The sequence below is a fragment of the Pelmatolapia mariae genome, linkage group LG3_W, assembly GCF_036321145.2.
Source record: "Pelmatolapia mariae isolate MD_Pm_ZW linkage group LG3_W, Pm_UMD_F_2, whole genome shotgun sequence".
Taxonomy (NCBI): Eukaryota; Metazoa; Chordata; class Actinopteri; order Cichliformes; family Cichlidae; genus Pelmatolapia; species Pelmatolapia mariae.
The window spans coordinates 74,143,823-74,164,397 of NC_086229.1; the positions used below are offsets into that span (position 1 = coordinate 74,143,823).

At 41.8% G+C, this 20,575-nt stretch overlaps 2 protein-coding genes across 2 annotated transcripts in view; both read left to right on the forward strand.

Moving 5' to 3' along the window:
- LOC134623951 (zinc finger protein 664-like) overlaps positions 1-20,575 on the forward strand; it is a 507,757-nt gene that overhangs the window by 292,176 nt on the left and 195,006 nt on the right. The window lies entirely within an intron of this gene.
- Positions 3,956-10,848, forward strand: LOC134623934 (P2Y purinoceptor 14-like). The gene is made up of 6 exons (XM_063468936.2): positions 3,956-4,113; positions 4,342-4,517; positions 5,600-5,739; positions 9,644-9,709; positions 9,815-10,074; positions 10,254-10,848. Exons 1-6 carry the CDS (start codon positions 3,956-3,958, stop codon positions 10,846-10,848), a joined length of 1,395 nt encoding a protein of 464 aa, XP_063325006.2.

Consider the following 20,575-nt stretch of genomic DNA (forward strand, 5'->3'; position numbering starts at 1 on the left):
ACATAAACAGCACAAGACTTAAAAGTATTTAACAAGAGCATTTTTCCCTGGATTTACTACCACACTGGGGCACATGTTCACCAAAACGCAGCAAACCTTTGCCATCTTATCCAGGAGGTTCACCTTTTCACCCTCACATGGAAAAAGTAATCTCATTGGCATGGTGGTATGTAGCATGTAGTTTGAAGCAGGGATTTCGTAGTGCCCCATGTGTAGTGTTGGAACCCAGTCAGGATGTGTTTCATTCATTTCATAGGCTGGTTTGCTGCAATAATGCCAAATAATTAGCAACTCTATAAATAGAAGGTAGTTCTGCATGTTTGATCTAAGTTTGTGCTATGATCTCAGAGCGCATTGAAAATGAAACTAACAGGATATAAAGAATAATATGAACTTATTTAGAACTTACCTGAATGAAAATACTGGAGCACACCAACAGATATCTGGGGATGGTAGAGAACTGAATATCAGCTCGTCTCACAGCTGCTATCCAGGCTAGACGCCTTCTTTTGGTAACATCCAACACATAAGCTCCCTCATGATGCTTCCAGGTGAGGAAACAATGAAAAGAGAGCCTGTTTTCAAGCTTATTCCTTTGCCGGTAGTGCAATCTAACATTACAACCGGCCACACAGCAAGCATTTGTTTGGCCTGCTAGTATGGCGCCTCGACCAAAAATCCTGGCTACGCCCCATCCCATAAGATCACGCTCCAGAGTCCTATTAACGTGCTGCATTTTTAACTCTGACGGAGATGGAGAATGAGCCTATTTCCAAAAAAAGTAGAGTGTGTTCCTTTAAGTACTATATTGTAAATATTGTCAACAACTAAAGTGTACATAGCAGTTGTTGTATCTTGTTTACTGTATCACTGACAGATAATTTCAAAGTCAATGAACGCTACATTATAGTGAGATATTGTGTAATGTGAAATACTGTAAGCAAATGAATAAACAACCTAATTCGTGATAGACCTTTGACTCTGTTTTGTTTGAATCCAACTGTTTTTTGCAGCTGTGCATAAAACATGTTACTTTTAGTATTATTATCATTATCATCATTATTGCACTAAATACATTTTAAATAAAGGTTGGAAATGTATTTTCTTCACCCTAAAATATGTTTTGAAATGTATTTTGGTTTGAAAGAAATATATTTTCAATTTCAAAAATATATTTTTTTGGAGCATCACAAATACAAAATATATTTACCATATATTTTGGCCAGGAAAAATGTATTTTTTTACCGTATGGGTTTATAACTTAAAACAAAATTGGGAAATGTAAAGTCCAAAACAGCTCTTTATATTAAGGCCATCAGTCAAACAATACTGTTTGGTCTGGGTCTAAGCAGAGCATGTTGTGTGTGACATCTTCTTTTGCTTTGAGGACCGTGAACAGTTCACACTAGAGAGTGTTTGGTGTCACATTTTATTTGTAGTGTGAACAACCAGACAAAAAAAATCGGATTCGATCAAAAAAGCGGAATTAAGCATTATGACCTGCAGTGTGAACGTAGCCTTAGACACCTTTATCCGACAATCACTGGGTGTAGTCAATCAGTAATTACACTCAGGTAACCTCTGAAGACTACTGCACTGCCACTGCAAGGTGACAAGTAAATTGGTCGACTGCATGTCCAGTGAGAGCAGCAAACTCCAGGAAAGACAAATGAATGAATCAATGAGCACAGGAGACCAGTTCAATTATAGCAGAGAGAGGAACCACCAGTAATCAACCTGCAATGTAGCACCTAACACCAGTGCAACAGAACGAGGAAGAGATAATGTACAGGGTGACACTGTGAGCTGATCGGCTACAGTAACAAAATAGCAACAGTAACACTGATGCTGTCTATGTGGGAGTGTGTATGTATTAATTTAACTCTCATATAGATCTTCATGAAGACTGAGATCTATGGCACTGACTTTAAATCTCACCCAAAAGCCAGAGGGGCCTCTGCCACTGCTGTGCCAGCAACATCCTGCAAAATGTGTGTTTTAGTAAAAAAAGACAGATATAAGGATCAGAAGGAAGATGATGATGGAGCTGGTGTGGACGGTTTAGATGGATGACTGATGCAGTTAAAATAGAAGATAATATCAAACTGTTATGGTCTGGAGTCTAGTGACTCCGTGGTTATGTTTGTGTTTATTAATATTCACAATTTTATCTTGTTTCCTGGTTATTTGTTAACTATTTCCAGTGTTTAGGTGTTCTCTCTGCCTCCCCTGTGTTTCTTGTGTTGTGTCTAGTGTCCCTGGTGTGATGTTTGTGCTTATTTTCCTTTGACAGTTCTGTGCCCTGCATCAGTGTATTGTTTTGCTTCTTCCTTCTCGTGTCTGATTTGTGTCAGCTGTGTCTCCCTCCCATTTCCTCATTTTCCCTTAGAGTGTATTTCTTGTGTGTGCTTACCTCTGTTCTTCATCTTCATCTGTGTTTCCTTTATGTTTCATGTCTCATTACTTTCTAGTGTTGTGTCAAGCCATTAATAATGGCTCGCTTTTTTAAACATACACCTTCACACCCTTTTGTGTGTGCTTTGGTCCTCATTCTCATCATGAGGTCATCTGAGAAAAATGACATATATATCAACTAATAAGAAAATTGCATGCCTGTATTAATAACATGTTGGCCCTGTTTAGGTTCAAGGTTCTTTATTTGTCACATGCATAGTTATACAAGTATAACACACAGTGAAATGTAACCTGACAAGCTCCTTGACTTGTGCAAAAAAGTAGCATGTATGCAGCAAGCGTGTGAATTCTGTTTAGCAGGGAAGACAAGCAGGAAATAAGTCAGGGTGCCTGTTAGTGGTGTGATCACTGTGTGTTTCCTGATGTGCAGCAATACTGTTAAAACAAATGGGCATAACTACTCAAGCAGCTTTTCTTGCTCACTGAAAACTGCAGAAACACAGGTGAGTCTTGCTGGTTGATCATCCTTAAATTGTTTGTACTTCTACATATTTCATGCGTAGCTTAAAAGATCACTTTTAGCGACTACTGACAACTGACACCCGGAATCGAAATACTCTTCACAGCTGCATCAGCATTACAAGTGGCCTCTGCCAATGTGCAAAATTAAAATCTAAGATCTAATAAACTAATATTTGGTATTTCTTGAGGAAATCACAGAGGAGATACAGCTACTGGTTTCACCTTCCTCTTCTTGGCATGCTTTCTGATCATCATAAATATTTGGATACAACTTTTGTTTACACTTCTGGGTGAAACACAAATGAAATGCCAGTATGAAATTTTGTCCAACATATGTGACTACTTAACACCTCCTTGCTCCGATTCTGTCCCATATGTGAAAGTGACTGTATCATGTATATACACACGCTTTATATATCATCACATAGACTTTGCAGCAATCCCATGTTACAAGCTCTTGATAAGAAGAACATGTTGTAGACCTGGATATATGCAGACAGGACTATAACCAGTTATATGTTGTTATACATGATAGCTTGTAATGCTCAGAGTAAAGAATTGTGGATTGCTACCACTCCCACATCTTGGTCCATGTTGAAATGATTGTTATGATTAGACTCGTGAGAGGAAGTGATTCATTTTTGCTTCCATAAATATAAACTGTACATGAAAGATGACATCAATAATGATTTCTATCCTTGCATGTTAAGCTCTCAACTTTGCTTTTAATGCTGCAATACTCTCCGTGAATCACTACCTTATCATGTTGGAGGGGTTTGTGTGTCCCAGGGATCCCAGGGGCTATGTTGTCTGGGGGCTTTTGCCCCCTGGTAGGGTCTCCCATGGCAAATTGGTCCTAGGTGAGGGACCAGACAAAGAGCGATACAGAAGACCCTTATGAAGAGAACGTTGAAGGAACAGTTTACCCTGCCCGGCATAGGGTTACCGGGGCCCCGCCCTGGAGCCAGTCACGGGGAGGGTGCCCGAGGGCGAGCGTCTGGTGGCTGGGCCTTAGTCCATGGTGCCCAGCCAGGCACAGCCCGAAGAGGAGACATGGGCCCATCCTCCCGCAGGCCCACCACCCGCAGGAGGCGCCATAGGGGTCGGGTGCATTGTGTGCCTGGCAGTGGCCAGGAGCGGAGGCCCTGACGGACTCATCCCCAGCTGCCAAGACTGGCAATAGGGACATGGAATGTCACCTCTCTGGTGGGGAAGGAGCCTGAGTTAATGTGTGAGGTTGAGAGGTACCGGCTAGATATAGTCGGGCTCACCTCTGTCTCAGTCTGGAGTTTCCCCTGGTGAGAGGCGGCGGGCTGGGGTGGGTATTCTAATATTCCCTCGGCTTGCTGCCGGTACGTTGGGGTTTTTCCTGGTTGATGAGAGGGTTTGTTCCCTGCGCCTTAGGGTCGGGGAACGGGTCCTGACTGTCATCTGTGCTTATGCGCCGAGTGGCAGTTCAGAGTACCCAGCCTTCGTAGAGTCCCTGCGGGGGGTGCTGGAAGGTGCTCCACCTGGAGACTCTGTTGTCCTGCTGGGAGACTTCAATGCTCACGTGGGTAACGACAGCGAGACCTGGAGGGGTGTGATTAGGAGGAATGGCCTCCCTGATCTGAACCCGAGCGGTGTTTTGTTATTGGACTTCTGTGCAAATTGCAGTTTGACCATAACGAACACCTTGTTCGAACACAAGAGTGTCCATAAGTGGCACGTGGCACCAGGACGCTCTAGGCCGCAGGTCGATGATCGATTTTGTAATCGTATCACCAGACCTGCGACCATATGTTTTGGACACTTGGGTAAAGAGAGGGGCTGAGCTGTCAACTGATCACCACCTGGTGGTGAGTTGGATCATGTAGCGGGGGAGGACGCTGGACAGACCCGGTGCACCTAAACGCGTAGTGAGGGTGTGCTGGGAACGTCTAGCAGAGGCCCCAGTCCACGAGATCTTCAACGCACACCTCCGGCAGAGCTTCAACAGCATTCCGAGGGAGACTGGGGACATTGAGTCTGAATGGACCATGTTCAGCATCTCCATTGCTGAAGCTGCTGCATTGAGCTGTGGCCGCAAGGTGGTTGGTGCCTGCCGTGGTGGTAATCCCCGAACCAAATGGTGGACACCAGAGGTGAGGGGAGCCACTAGGCTGAAGAAGGAGTGTTATCGTGCTTGGTTAGCCTGTGGGACTCCGGAGGCAGCCGACAGGTGTCAACAGGCCAAGCGGAATGCGGCTCGGGCAGTGGCTGAAGCAAAAAACTCGGGTGTGGGAAGAGTTTGGAGAGGCCATGGAAAAAGACTTTCGGACTGCTTCGAAGAGATTCTGGCAAACCATCAGGCGTCTCATGAGGGGAAAGCGGTGCTCCACCTACACTGTGTATAGTGCTGGCGGAGCGCTGCTGACGTCGACTGAGAAAATTGTCAGGCGGTGGAAGGAATACTTCGAGGACCTCCTTAATCCCACTGACACGTCTTCCGAGGAGGAAGCAGAGTCTGGGGATGAGGGGAATGACCTGCCAATTTCCGGGGGCGAGGTCACTGAGGCAGTTAAACAACTCCTTGGTGGCAGAGCCCCTGGTGTTGATGAGGTCTGCCCCGAGTTCCTGAAGGCTCTGGACGTTGTAGGGCTGTCCTGGTTGACACGCCTCTACAATGTTGCGTGGAGATTAGGGGCAGTACCCATGGACTGGCAGACCGGGGTGGTGGTCCCCATCTTTAAGAAGGGAGACCGGAGGGTGTGTTCCAACTACAGGAGGATCACACTCCTCAGCCTCCCTCGGAAAGTCTATGCCAGGGTGCTGGAAAGGAGAGTTTGTCCGCTAGTCAAACCTCGGACACAGGAGGAACAATGCGGTTTTCGTCCTGGTCGTGGACAGTGTTGGTCAAGTTACTTGAAAAAAGAAATCAGTAACTAATTACTGATTACTTCCCCAAAAAAGTAATCCCTTTACTTTACTGATTACTTATTTTCAAAAGTAATTAATTACTTAGTTACTTAGTTACTTTTCAAAAACACGATTTACAACCTGAACAGGTGATAAAGCGATAGATCTTTCAGCCCAATTCTACTTTTTCTGCATAATCCATCATACAAAATGTAATCAAATGAAAAAGTTTCTTTTTAAAACGTGTTTAAATCTTTTAACTTTATGCATCAAGCAAAAATTTAATTATATGCAACATTCTCTGACTGGAAGAAATTCGTTTAACATTTAAACCTATTTTCTGCACATTCCAGCACATAAAATAAAATATTTTTTTGTGTTTACACTCACTCTTTCAAATAGATGCAAGTAAAACACAGCAGAAAATAAATAACATCAAAGACTAGCGGTCCTGTTGCTCTATTTTCACCTGTAAAGCAGGAGTGGGGTAGGCGGAGGTTTGCCCTGGTGCAGGTGTGTCACAGCGATCAGTTGAAGAATCCGCAAATTTCTCTGTGAATTTCCCATTACGTGGTACACAGCAAACTTAAAAGTGTTAAATATATTGTTGTTAGTAGTCTTCTTGCAAAAGTAGAGTTAATTTTACTCTTAGTAGAGTCACATTCCTTTAATGTAACTATGTGGTGTAAAATTGTAGTAGTTAAAACCGAGTGTTAAAAATGAGTGTTTCTATGTCAAATCTGGAGGTGTTACAATGGAAACATTAACTCTTGAGCACTTAACTCCAAAATCCTAGAGGGGCTATGACACTAATAGAGTCAATTCACAGACTCTGCCCCCAGCACCATAGGCTCCAATCGAAGCTGAAGTGAAGGTTTCAGAACATTTTGCTCTACATATTTGAGTTGTTTGCCATGCTTTGTAAGTCATTTTTTCAAAGATTGTTTCAATTATTATTATTAGCTTTTACTTCTGTGGCTTTTTGGAGTTGAGACAAAGCTGTGTGAAAGGCATTAGCCATGTTGCTCAGTGATAGCATAATATTCTGTTTTAGCTAGCTGAAATGTATTGTTTGCGGGCAAATACTACAGGCTTGAAAAAAAAGCTTGCATGTGAATTTTCAGTCAAATTTTTGGTCAACTTAAATACACCTAAAGCAATGTCTAGAATGTGAAATGTTGGTATAATGGTGCTACTTGAAGCCTGAAAATGATCTCCTATAAAAAAAACCCACAACAAGCAAACAGCAGCTACTGCTGTTTTTTTCTATATATGTCCTGACTGGGTTCTACGTTAGCATTTAGATCCCTCCAGAGTTTTGTGCACACGGTTTAGGTAAAAATGAAAAAGGTGAGGTTTTAAATTTAGTTCAGTATTACCTGTTGTCTGTGTCCTTGTCTTTTGGGAAAATACTTTACACAAGTAATGGCTCAAAAATGATTCCTTTTTTTACTGTGCTGCAATTGATTACCGGATTAATTGTGCAATTAATTAGTGTCAACTAATTTTTAATCAATTTTAATCAATCTCCACACAGAATATGCTGTGAATATGAAGGTGGAATATGGGGGAGAGCAGAAGTGCGTTGAAGTTCTACAAAGTGATGAATGAAGGACGTGCATATTGTATTGAAGAAATAAGTGATGAGAATGCTGTTATTAATTTGCATTTACCAGCTCACCTATGTCAGACCTTTTGATAAACAAAATTCTAATGAAAGTGAGAACATGTACATTGTTACATCTTTTAGAAAATGTTTTGAAATTGTGGTGCACAGTTCAGAATAAATGTTTTTCAGAAACCTTTGCATCTTTTTAATGTTTATTTCCAAAGGAATTTCAGACAGTAGAATTTCCACTTTTTAGAATTAATTAGAAGAAAACTCTTATGTAGTTAAACTAAAATACTCTTTGAGAGTTAATATATAAACTCTTAACACCTAGTTAGCATTAGTAAGTGTTAAATTATCAACTCCAGATAGATTTGGTGTTTAACACTAAATCAGCGTTAACTTACCAACTCTCCAAAAAGAGTTAAATTAACACTGTCTGGTGTGGACCCATATAGCACTTTAATAGTGTTGAAATCAAATCTGACAGTGTTAATTTTGACATGCTGGATTTGCTGTGTACCGCACTCCCGGTGCTTGCTTGGAAGTTTAGGGGGCTTTTTGGCTGTAAAAATAACTTTTCTTCCTACGCACAACGGACACTAATCTTTTTGTCACTTTTTATGGAATCAAACTCAAAGTAAGGTCAGTTCTTCCACGCTTTAAACGCTGCACGCTCATACTCTCTCCCGCACTCGATATAATATCCATTGTTTATCTGCAGAAGGCTGTTGTCACAAACGTTGCACTTGCTTACCTCATTGTCATGAGACATTCTCGCAAAAAACTCACGGTTTTAGTAACGCAGTAACTCAGGAAAGTAACTGTAATCTAATTACCGTTTTTGCAATAGTAATCCCTTACTTTACTCGTTACTTGAAAAAAGTAATCAGATTACAGTTACTGCCCATCTCTGGTCACGGAACACTGGACCAGCTCTTTATCCTCTTAAGGATACTTGAGGGTGCATGGGAGTTTGCCCAACCAGTCTACATGTGTTTTGTCGACTTGGAGAAGGCATTTGACCCTGTCCCTCGGGGTGTCCTGTGGGAGGTGCTGCGGGAGTATGGGGTGTCTGGCCCATTGCTACGGGCCATTCGATCCCTATACCACCGTTGCAAGAGCTTGGTTCGCATTGCCGGCAATAAGTCAGACTCGTTCCCGGTGGGTAATGGGCTCCGCCATGGCTGCACTTACTCACTGGTTCTGTTCATAATTTTTATGGACAGGATTTCTAGGCGCAGCCAAGTGGCGGAGGGCTTTCACTTCGGTGGCCTCAGAATCTCATCTCTGCTTTTTGCAGATGATGTGGTTCTGAGGCCTGGAACTGGAACGGTTCGCAGCCGAGTCTGAAGCAGTGGGAATGAGGATCAGCACCTCCAAATCTGAGGCCATGGTTCTCAGCTGGAAAAGGGTGGAGTGCCCACTCCGAGTCGGGGATGAGTTCCTGCCCCAAGTGGACGAGTTCAAGTATCTCGGGGTCTTGTTTGCGAGTGATGGGAGAAGGAAGCCGGAGATTGACAGACGGATTGGGGCTGCGGCTGCAGTGATGCGAACGCTGCACCGGTCCGTCGTGGTGAAGAGGGAGCTGAGTGTAAAAGCGAAGCTCTCAATTTACCGGTCGATCTACGTCCCTACCCTCACCTATGGCCACGAGCTGTGGGTAGTGACCGAAAGAACGAGATCGCGGATACAAGTGGCAGAAATAAGCTTCCTCCGAAGGGTGGCTGGCCTCTCCCTTAGAGATAGGGTGAGAAGTTCGGCCATCCGGGAGGGGCTCAGAGTAGAGCCGTTGCTCCTTCACATCGAAAGGAGTCAGCTGAGGTGGTTCGAGCATCTGACAAGGATGCCTCCCGGGCGCCTTTTGGCTGAGGTGTTCTGGGCATGTCCCACCGGGAGGAGGCCCTGGGGCAGACCCAGGACACACTGGAGAGATAATATCTCTCGGCTGGCCTGGGAACACCATGGTGTTTCCCTGGATAAGCTGGAGGAGGTGGCTGGGGAGAGGGAGGTCTGGGCTTCTCTGCTTAGGCTGCTGCCCACGCGACCCGGCCGAATAAAGTGGATGAAGATGGATGGATGGATAGTTTGACTTTGTTTTGTTTAACAATAAAATTAGACTATGATGGTAAATCCATTCAAAGAGCGAATAAAGTGGATTTGTTTTTCAGCTCAAGAAACATGGCTGACTCAACAAATGGGACTTCATCTTTCAACCAGACCTGTGATCCAGTTGTCCCATCAGTCAACCCTTTCTTTGTACTGGTCTACAGTCTGGTGTTTCTGGTAAGTTTCTAATCTTCAGTGCTGTGTTAGAAATTGCTTTAAGGTTCTCCATGTACTGTATGTACCAAAGCGATGTTCTCCCCATCCTTTCTGTGTCATATTCAGGTAGGTTTACTCCTCAATGGCTTCATCCTAAAATTTTACATTGGTCAAGCTCAGCAGCAGGCATCAAACAGTTTGATGGTCTACCTGAAGAACCTGACAGCTGCTGACTTTTTGCTCTGCCTTTCTCTGCCACTGCGCATCGCCAACTATGGTAGCAAGTCATTCATCATTCAAAAGGTCTACTGCAGCTTTGGAGCTTCTGCCTTCTACATGAACATGTATGCCAGCATCATATTCATGTGTTATATCGCTGCCAACAGGTGAGGAACCTTTACCTATTTCCAACTACAGTTCATGACAGTGTTAAAAACTAAAAACCCTGCATTCCTGATCAAGGTGTAGACATATTATTTTAACTTGATAATGACCTTTGCAAATATGGTACCACTGTGACTGCTTTGTGAAGTTATTTACTGTCTCCTCTGTCTTCTCTCTTCAGGTATCTGAAGATCATCCATCCTTCAGGAACTCATGTCCTGCAGTCACTGCGAACTGCGCACATCATCTCCATGGTCACCTGGGTTTGTCTCCTGGCTCCATCAATTACATACGCCATCCTCTTTTTCATCACCCAGAAACCCCTGACTTTTACCCCCAGCCGATGTGGGCCCCTCTTCAGTGCATCAATCAGCCTATTCTTCAAAATCCTCCACACCATCTGTGCCATCATCTTCCTCTTGGTTTTCATGTCCCTGGTCTTCTTCTACCACGGCATCTCCCACAGGGTGTTGCAGGCACAGCAGAGTCAGCTGGCCTCCTCCAATGCTGAGAAGCTGGTGAAGTCTCGCAGGAACATGTTGGTGCTGGTCAGCATCTTCTGTGTTTGTTTTGTCCCCTATCACCTGGTTCGTCTTCCTGCCACTTTTCTGTGGACCAGTTGCTCTGCGGGTCCAGTATTGTTCTACTTGGAGGAGGTGGCCACCATGGTGTCAGTTTTCAACATCTGTCTGGACCCTCTTGTTTACTTTTTCCTCTGTAAGTCTTTTTGGGCTCAGGTGAGCCAGAGGATTGTATCAATGGGGACCAACATCTAACAGGCAAACAAGAATAGCAAGAGCAGGAGCAAGAGAGCAAGTGGACATTGTTACAGCAACAAGTTAAATCAATGAGCTTTAAGGAAAAGTTTGACATTTTAGTTCAGTGAAACCAGTGTCATGGATCCCAAGCAATGTTCCCTCTAAGCTGCGCACGTGCGCAATTGCGCACTGCTGGCACGGTCTCTGCGCACAGAAAATCTGCGTTGCGCACAAAAAAAATCTAACCTGAATTGAAATTAAAATTAATACTTTGACAATTCTGTTTTGCAGTGTTAGTCAGTGAGTGACTGGCTGCTCCCATATGGGATTAGTACGATGCCACCTTATCCCATAGTTCAGCCAATAATGCGTATATACGCAGCCAATCAACGTCGTTGACAGGCTATGACAGCGTCCTTATGTGCCGACACCTGTGTTTTAGCTAGCAAAGCGGCGTGGCTGATGTGGAGTGAAGCCACATTAATGAAACGTGTACAACCATTGGAGATGTGAGCAGGACAGACGGAACAATTGACGGAAAAAGTGTGGACTTTATGCCAGTTTTTAAATTGTGTTGATAGGCCACGTAAAACCAGAGTTATGATAAAAAATATGCAATGTTTGGTTTTCTTCCTGAATACTGTCGTTATTTATATTTACTGCGGGAAGAAACGGTAAAAACGGCGTTTTATAAGAAAAAAGGCTCGAAAGCACTCTCCACCTGTGAGCAAAAACAAACCCCACCCCCTGTCCCTTACCTATTCGTCCAAAAAAGTACCATGTCGACCAATCAAGAAATGATATGGCAACACGGTATCTAGTTGTTAAGAAACAGGGGGAAGTTTTAGGGGTGACGGCGGTGTTTTGAGATGTGAGAGATTTGCGATGTTTAGCGCAAATCTTGTGTAGTTAGTGTGTAGTGTAGTCAATAGTTTTGTTGTGTGTGTCAGAACAATGAGGCGACTGCTGAATGTTACAGGTGTTACAGGAGTGATGCATCTCCTGTTGTCAGGGTTGTGATGTTCTCCTTTATCTCATAGTGGACAGAAATGATTTTCTGGAGTGGCACAAATAATTTGTGTGGCATCAGATTTGATGCAGAACAGCTGATTGTTCTGTAAATAGTTTGAAATGTTTATTTAAAAACGTCTTGGCTGCATTTAAAAAAATAGCTGCAAAAAACTTTGTTGTTTGCCAAACTGAGTTACTTTTTTGAAGAAGTAACTATATAATTAATTGCCCAACATTGGTCATTTTATACTGTATTTTGCAGACAGAGAGTTACAGGACTCTCTGCCAGACCACAGACTCATACTCATAATAGAAGTCAGAGTTTTATAAAAAAAAAAAATTAAAAAAAAGAAAGTTGTGTTTTCGAAATTGGAGTTCAAGTTATTTTTACTTCCAATAGTGTTAACATACTACACAGGTCAATGACTAGATTTTTTTTAATTTTCATTGTAAGTGGGCTAAAGCAGTTAATTAAGAGTAGTCTAACATAAATGTAAATGCTGTAATTTGATGATTTTAATAAACCATGTAACTTGGATGGATTAGATGCCAGCGTGACCACAGTGCACACGTTTGATGTCGCTCACAGTGGTCCAAGGGATCGCTCAGGGAGTTTGTGTGTTCGCTCAGACACATGAAAAATTAGAGGGAACATTGATCCCAAGTCCTCATGAACCACAGGAGTTTGTACTGAGCTCAGAGATCATTAGAAGGCTGATCTCAGCACAAACCCACTCCCACACAAACAACATCAGTGTTCATGTGTCAGCTTTTGTCTATTCAGCCTTTAGGGCGTTCTCATATCCTGCTGATGTAACACAAAATCAAAAATCATTTTTCTCATTAAAATCACGTCAATTAAATCTGATCAAATGCACTTTACATCATCATTACTATGTAATAATGCAAAGATAAGCTGTGGCCTCTACATGTCTGCCTCCACCCAACCAGATTCATAGTGGTGCATTAGAGCATTAGAGAATGCATTAAGATAAGATAAGATAAGATAACCTTTATTAGTCCCACACGTGGGAAATTTGTTTTGTCACAGCAGGAAGTGGACAGTGCAAAAGTTATGAAGCAAAAATTAGAATAAAATAAAATAAGAATAAATACAGTATACAACTGTACAGAATAGAATAAAATAAAATACTATATACAGTAGAATAAAATAGAATAAAATATGCAATAAGATAAAAATAGAATACAAGTGCTATATACAACTCAGTAAAAATACAACGATGCCAGAAAAGATTATTGCACATTAGTGTTATTGCACATGTGTGAATGTGTGTGTTGATCAGTTGGAGTCTTTGTTGTGCAGTCTGACAGCAGTGGGGAGGAAAGACCTGCGAAATCTCTCCGTCCCACACCGTGGGTGCCGCAGTCTCCCACTGAAGGAGCTGCTCAGTGCTGTCACAGTCTCATGCATGGGGTGGGAGATGTTGTCCAACAGGGATGACAGCTTAGCCACCATTCTCCTGTCACTCACCACCTCCACTGGGTCCAGAGGGCATCCTAGAACAGAGCTGGCCCTGCAGATCAGCCTGTTCAGTCTCTTCATGTCCCCAGAAGAGATGCTGCCGCCCCAGCAGACCACACCATAAAAGATGGCTGAGGCCACCACAGAGTCATAGAAGGTCTTCAGGAGTGGGCCCTCCACTCCAAACGACCTGAGTCTCCGCAGCAGGTACAGTCTGCTCTGCCCTTTCCTGTAGAGGGCGTCTGAGTTATGAGTCCAGTCCAGTTTGCTGTTCAGATGAACACCAAGGTACCTGTAGCTGTCCACAGCCTCAATGTCCATACCTTGGATGTTCAGTGGTTGCAGTGGAGGATGTTTGTGCCTGCGGAAGTCTACCACCAGCTCCTTTGTTTTACTGGCATTGATCTGGCATTAGAGTATCTATATTAGAGTATCTATTTACATGTTTGTATGAAGTGCACATATAACCACAGCAGCTACTTCCTGCTCCTGCTACAGCAAGATTTCTCATCGCAGAGCTAATAATAAAGTGTTTCTAGTGTTACAAAGTGTGTGTCTGTTTGGTACCTTGTGTTTTAACATCTGTTGTTATTTATGAACAGGAAAGATGATCATAGAGCTTGTGGTGGATTATTGTTTGATATGTATAACTATGTAACTATATACACTATATATCTATCTGCACTGAACATATATATTTTAACTTTCATGTGGAGTCTTAAGCACAAGACATTTTTGCTTCACCGAGGTTTATTAAGTTGGTACATTAACAGGGCAGTTAATGTAAGGGGAGAGTTCTCCTGAATAATTTACTCTCCGGTAACTAACCTTCCCTAATACACACTCAACGTCTTTAACGCAGCACAACCAAAACAGTAACATTGTAATAGAGATCCTGAACACATCACGATAAAATATCATACAAAATAATCACACACACAAACACACACACACACACACACACACACACACACACACACACACACACACACACACACACACACACACACACACACACACACACATACTTTGAATCCACACTGAAGTGTTTTTATATATGAGAAAGCATGTAACCTATGTAGTTATAAGATTATATGTTATAAGATTGTGCCACTTGCTGTATAAGATTTAATAATTAGGTTTAATGTGTGACCTTTGACCGTGTCATGACCTATTTTGATAAGCCAGAGCAAGGAGTAGTCAGAGTCCTGACTGGCCTTTGGCCAAGACCTTGGCCGCTACCTGACCCCAGCAGCTGTGCTGGGCGTGTGGGAAAGTTACCCAGCAGCAGGGGGCGGGGATACTAGTCCCTATATTAGGGGACCAGAGGACAACCCCAGAGCTTTTTTCCTCCTGCTGCTGCTACCTGTCCGTCTCTGTGTTGCTCTGCTGTCTGTGCTTAAGGCTGTACACCCCGGGGTTTTGCTTTGCTTGTTTTCTGCTCTGTAATTTTCTTGCTAAATGTCTGTATGTATTTTTCCTGCTGTTCATATGATTCAGTGTATTAAACTCTGTTCCAAGAATTCTACTCTTTTACAGAGCATCTTTTTGAGTGTCTTGATTTTAATTGGATTTGGATCACCACATTGTTGGTGGAAGAAGGTTAGCGGGATGGCTTCAAAATTTGCGACCACAACTGGCGACCACGAAGGGACATGGAATTAAGGTGATTGCTGGGAGCCTTGGGGAATGCCAAAGCCTTGCACATCAGAGAACACCAAGCGGCCGCTACAATAAGGTAAGCAGAGGTTTTTTTTCTTCTCAATGTTGGTGTTGTCTGAGTGCAGAAGGGAGGTTCCACCTTGGCTCCTAGTAGATTTCACCTAACCTTGAAAAGGATTTTAATCAAATGGTCGCTGTTATTCTAAGTGATAAAGTGTTACACTGTAAAAATAATGCTAGTTGCGGATGCTGAAGGAGTGGAGTTTAATACTGCATCATATGTGTGTGTGTTATTCCTGTAACTTGTGTGACCCGCGGGGGGAGTGTGAGTGAGCGCTGTGTGTGTGCGTATTTGGGGTTTGTGTGTGTGTGAGGCTGCTCTGCCCTGTGCTGGAGTATGACTCCAGGGCTGTGTTGGGGGAGTTTGGGTTTATTTTTCCACTATTCTTTAGTGCATCTGAAGAATAGGCGTAAGTTGCGCAGAAGTAAAAAGTTGTAGTGATGAAAGTGATGAAAAGTGATAAAAGTGATGAAAAGTGATGAAAAGTGAAATATATGTTGGCACCCTCAAGGTGGTTACCGCTGGAAACCTAGTTATCCATTTAGGTAGATAAGGTGACACAGGCTAACTAGGTTAACCATTTAATTGGTTAACCTAGTTAACCCAAGTGAATTGCTAGGTAGTCAGGACTGCTCGGGCTTTGGGGGATATTTGGAGATAAGAACTCAGCACGTAACGCGGGGACTTGGGGCTCACAGTGGGATTCTGAGGGCCTTCGAGTCCACCGGTCTGGACACGCTGGGTAACTGCGCGCGTCGCTGTATGAAAGGCGACACCTTCGGCCAAAGTGTAAATATGTAAATAGCTGTTACTAACCCTTAAGTATAATCACTGCTGTAAATATTGCTAAGTAGTATTCTAGAGTATAACCATGTATTGCTGTAAATATTGCTTAAAATAACTCTTGCTGTAAATAAGAGTTAGAGGAATACGCGTAAGGGGTGGGTTTTGATAAATAAATACGGAAAAGGGAAGTTAGTAGGTAGATAAGTAAAAAGTTATAGAGGGACTGATTTGAGAGACTAAAAAACTGAGCTCTCTGTGCTGCAGAGCGCTGTGACTGCAGGCAGTTTGTGAATCATCCCTAAGGTATGTGGAGGAGTGAGAGGAGCATCAGAGCAGTGAAAAGAGATAAGTCTGCAAAAATTAAGAGTTGTTGAATATAAAGAGGAAGACAGACACTGCTGCTGAAATAATATGTTGTTGTTTAAGGAATTTAAACAGAAAGATCTGCAGAAATAATATTTGTTAAGCAGCAACATGAAGTACGGTGGGAAATTTGTGGGTAAATTTGAGTAAAAGAAGATATTAATTGCCAAAATAGGGATAATGAGTAAACAGGGATTGCAGGCACGTTTTTTGGATTATTAGCTTAATGAAGGTATGACCAAAAGTTAAATAAATCGCAAATAGAGCTGCTTGACTAAAGTAAAAAAAAAAGGATAACCTAACCTAGAGCTAAATTGTAACATATCCGAACTAATAACAGTAAGAATTAGAACTATAAACTAATTCTAATAATAAAACATAGCTGGGATAAAACCCAGGCCTAAAATAATTAGAGGGAAAGTAAATAAATCACACAAACAAATAATAAATGAAATAGGGAGGCTTTTGCTGTGTTTGGAGAAATATAGAAGGTAGTGGTGATGATCTAAGAACATCTGAACATCTTAGTACGGAACGAGAGATAGAGACCAAATAAATAAAGAACATGTTTGGGCTACAATGAAGATAAGAGAGTCAAAACAGCATCCATAAATCGATCTCAGTAAAATGCAGGAGTTGTAAAATAATCTAATAAATGTCTCAGAGTTTGCATGAAGTTTTGCCTTTGTTAGAAAGTTCTGCAGAGGGCTCATAAACTCACCCAAAAGCATACAGAGAGTGCAAGAGGCACCTGACTAATACGATGTGAAATGAATGATTGTTGGCAGAATAAACAGGCTGACATGTGGGGTGAAGTGGTAATGAGGACAAATATGAACAAATTAACAATAAGAGACACCTGCTAGAAATCTGTTTAAACTGCTGCCGTCACAAATAAGTAGTTGGGAAGAGAAAAGAAGGTAGAAAGGGTTTAAATGCAACTAACTGATGTATTAAACCCAGAGCATAATAGCTAAAATCACTAGATGGATAATAGTGAAGTGAAATAGAAGAGATTTGTTGGAAATGGTTGTTTAATAAGTCAGAGATTGTGACTTAACAATTTAAAGTAAGTAAAGTAAGTTTAGCGCCTGTTGAGTGTGGCAGAGGGAGACAGTAGCAGAAAAAAAGGAAAAGTGTTGTACTGAGAGAGCTCACATCAACTGAGCCCCTGCTACAGGAGGCGGCCCGTAAACAGCGTTACAGGGTGTAGCTGGGTTAAGTTGCTCTGACTGTGGAGTGTGTGGGGTGGGCCCCGACATCCTGCCAAGAGTGTCCTTGACCAGTGCACAGGCTTTCAAATGATTTAAGCCAAATGCAATTGTGTGAGAAGAAGAGTAAAAGAATGACCTGCATGTCTCAAAGAGGTTATTGTTATGGTGAGCTTGTGCGAAGCTCAGAGGAGTCACCTGAGACAGGAAGCAACATTGTTTGCTTAAAAAAGAAAAAAAAAAGATGTAACTTGTTTGCAAAGTTTAGGGCCCACATCAGTGAAGATGCTTAAACAAGTGATCAAATGCTGAGTACTATGAACAAAAAACAACAAAAAAATGTAAAGAATAGTGCCCATTAGAGTGAGGAATGGTAAGAAAGAAGCTCTAAATTTGAGAATAAAATATTAGAAGAAACACCTGGGAGGAAAATGATAAGGCCAATAAACTGGTTCTCATGTAAATTAAAAATAAATATAACAAACTATTAAAATAAGAACAGGAGAACTGAATGACAGAGGGGTATAAGACATAACAGTAGAGAAGTAGTGGAAAGAATTGAGAATAATATAATTCAGTGAGTAAACAAAAAGCCTAAATACAATGACAACTGATTAGAGTGTAATGGTAACAATAATAAAACAGTAATTAGAAAGATGTAATAAATAATGCCATTAAGTGTAATAGTAAAATGAGAGGAAGAGTAGGTAAGAATGTAAAGTGATTACACTCAAGCACTGTAGAGATTGAAAAAAAGGTTAAATCTAAAGAAAAAGATTATTTGGCTGGGAAAAGAAACAACAGAAATAAAGGTTAACCTGCAGCTTTGGATTATTAGAATTGCTGATCAATAAATAAAAAGCATGATTAGATATTGTATGGGGGAAGGGATTATTAAAGGGATCATTGGTATCTAACACACTCGCCTTGATGCTGGTCAGACTGTGTAATTCTTCTTCTATAGCTATAAGAGAAATAATATTTAGACGAGCTTCAGAGGTGCGTGACATAAGAGGGCCTTAACCCTTTAATGCCTCGAGTGTCAGGCTTGAATCAGGAAGTATTTAAGTTTTACGAGTCCCAAAACATCAGAGTGATTTTTACCATCCAAGAAAGTAAATAAATAAATAAATTGCACTTTATACATTTAACTTGCAAAATGCTGTCTTTAGCAAATGCAATATGGTAATTCTTACATATGCAAAATTACTATTGTTTTTAATTTGTCAAGTTTAATAGGTATTGTGACAAATTTGGGGGTAATTGTTTCAGGAATCAGGGTTTTAAATAGTGACCGGGTTAATGCCACAGCTGCATCTTGTCACTTACAGGAAAGTTGAGCAGAAAAACATAAAAACTGTTGTGTATGATAATAAAGCCCCTATGATCTTGTTTTAGTTTTACAAGAAAAATAAAGAAGCAAATATAGATAAATTTGTGCTGCCAGTAGGAAATAGAAAGCTCCCTGAATAAGCAGTGTGCATCATGCAGGTGGAGATACACAGGAGCAGGGTTTGGAGGGGATGACAGAGCCTTTGTTCCAGCAAAAGCTGGTAATTAGAAATAAAACACATTAACCTAAAATGCAATAAGGAGAAATCAAAAGTTAAGCCTTTGTACTCAAAAAACTAAACAAAAACCCTGATAAAAGTGATTATGGCTTAGAAGAGGAGAGGTAAACACGAGAAAGTTTGAGATGTAGGAAGTTAGATAAAGGAGCTGAAGAGTGAAGAGTGATTAGAGAGGTGGGACAAAGAAAGTTGTGAGTCAGAGGAAAGGAAGCTAAATAGGAGAATTCAAAGACCAGGAGTAAGATAATGGAGAGTAACATGAGGTCGAGCTCACAGGCAAAAGAAAAAAAAAAAGTGGAGCAAATGAAAACAGTTACTAGCTAACTGATGTATGCACATACTCGAAACAATGACTCTCCTGCTATGAAAAAAAAAAGAAATACCTCCTTACAGATGAAGGAGCTCACCAACTGAAGGGGAGAAACACAGATCACCAGTGAAAGACGGCAGGCCATGAGCCTGTGAAGAAGAGTAACACTGGCACTGCGAAGGCCTACGTCACTAATGAGGCCTGCACAAGGGTGGAGAGGAGGAGTCCGCTGCATGACGACATCCAATGGCTGGCACATGTGAAAGTCCAGGAACTCCAGAGAGGAGTGTCCAAGTGAAGATCCACAAATCATGAAACTGAGTCTCCTCGAGTCTAATGAAAGACTGTATCTGCAGAGGGCTGAAAAAGTGTATTAAAACACACTTTTAGTCAGCTGACATTCTCATCAATCTGCTGAGGACTGACAATCGGTGGCCTCTAAGAGCCAACATCGTCTGCATCTGGGATGTTCTTTGTGTGGATGTTCCTGGAGAACTCCGAGAGGAATGTGGGCAGCACCGTAACAACAAGGAAGTTACTGCCAAGAGAAATCTTCAGTACATGGACTGTGACTGATACCAGAGTACCTAACTATCCATGATATCTGCAGTGAACAACATGAAGCAGCTGCATCAGTAATGCTCCCAGCAAACTAATAAGTTTAAAGCCCTGGGCTCCACTCCTTGTGTTACTCTCCCAGTAATAAAGAACACAAATAATAAGAACTAGGCCACATGAAAGCGTTAGATAGGAGATTATTAGAAATATATTCATTAGTAACACTCTTACATTAGAATATTATTGAAGGTTAGGAATACATAAAGGGTGCAGACATGACTCCCATTGACACTAGAACAGATACACACAGAGCATTAGAACCCCAGTAGGGCATGGGACAGATAGGTAAACTTAGAGAAGTTATTAATCGCCTTATGAGCATTGCAGTATTGAAGGGATGAAACTTACACATGGGGATTTACTAAAAGTTGGGGTACTGATGAAACTCAGGATCCCTGGTAACACGAAATGAGAAATTTAAACATCTGCTGTTTCTGACCCTGGTACACTGCTCTTGGGTATCCTCCTGACATGTATGTAACTGTGTGGGTGCAAATGTGTACATATGTGCAAATCTGTATACAGATATGACAAATAATCTGTCTTTTATCTTTTTTAGTGCGGCTACGTATAGACCAGTGGCAGCTACTTCTGTTCATGTGTTGAAGCTAATAGTAAGATGCTAGCTCTAAACATGCAGCACTAAACTATCCACAGTGCTATGATTCA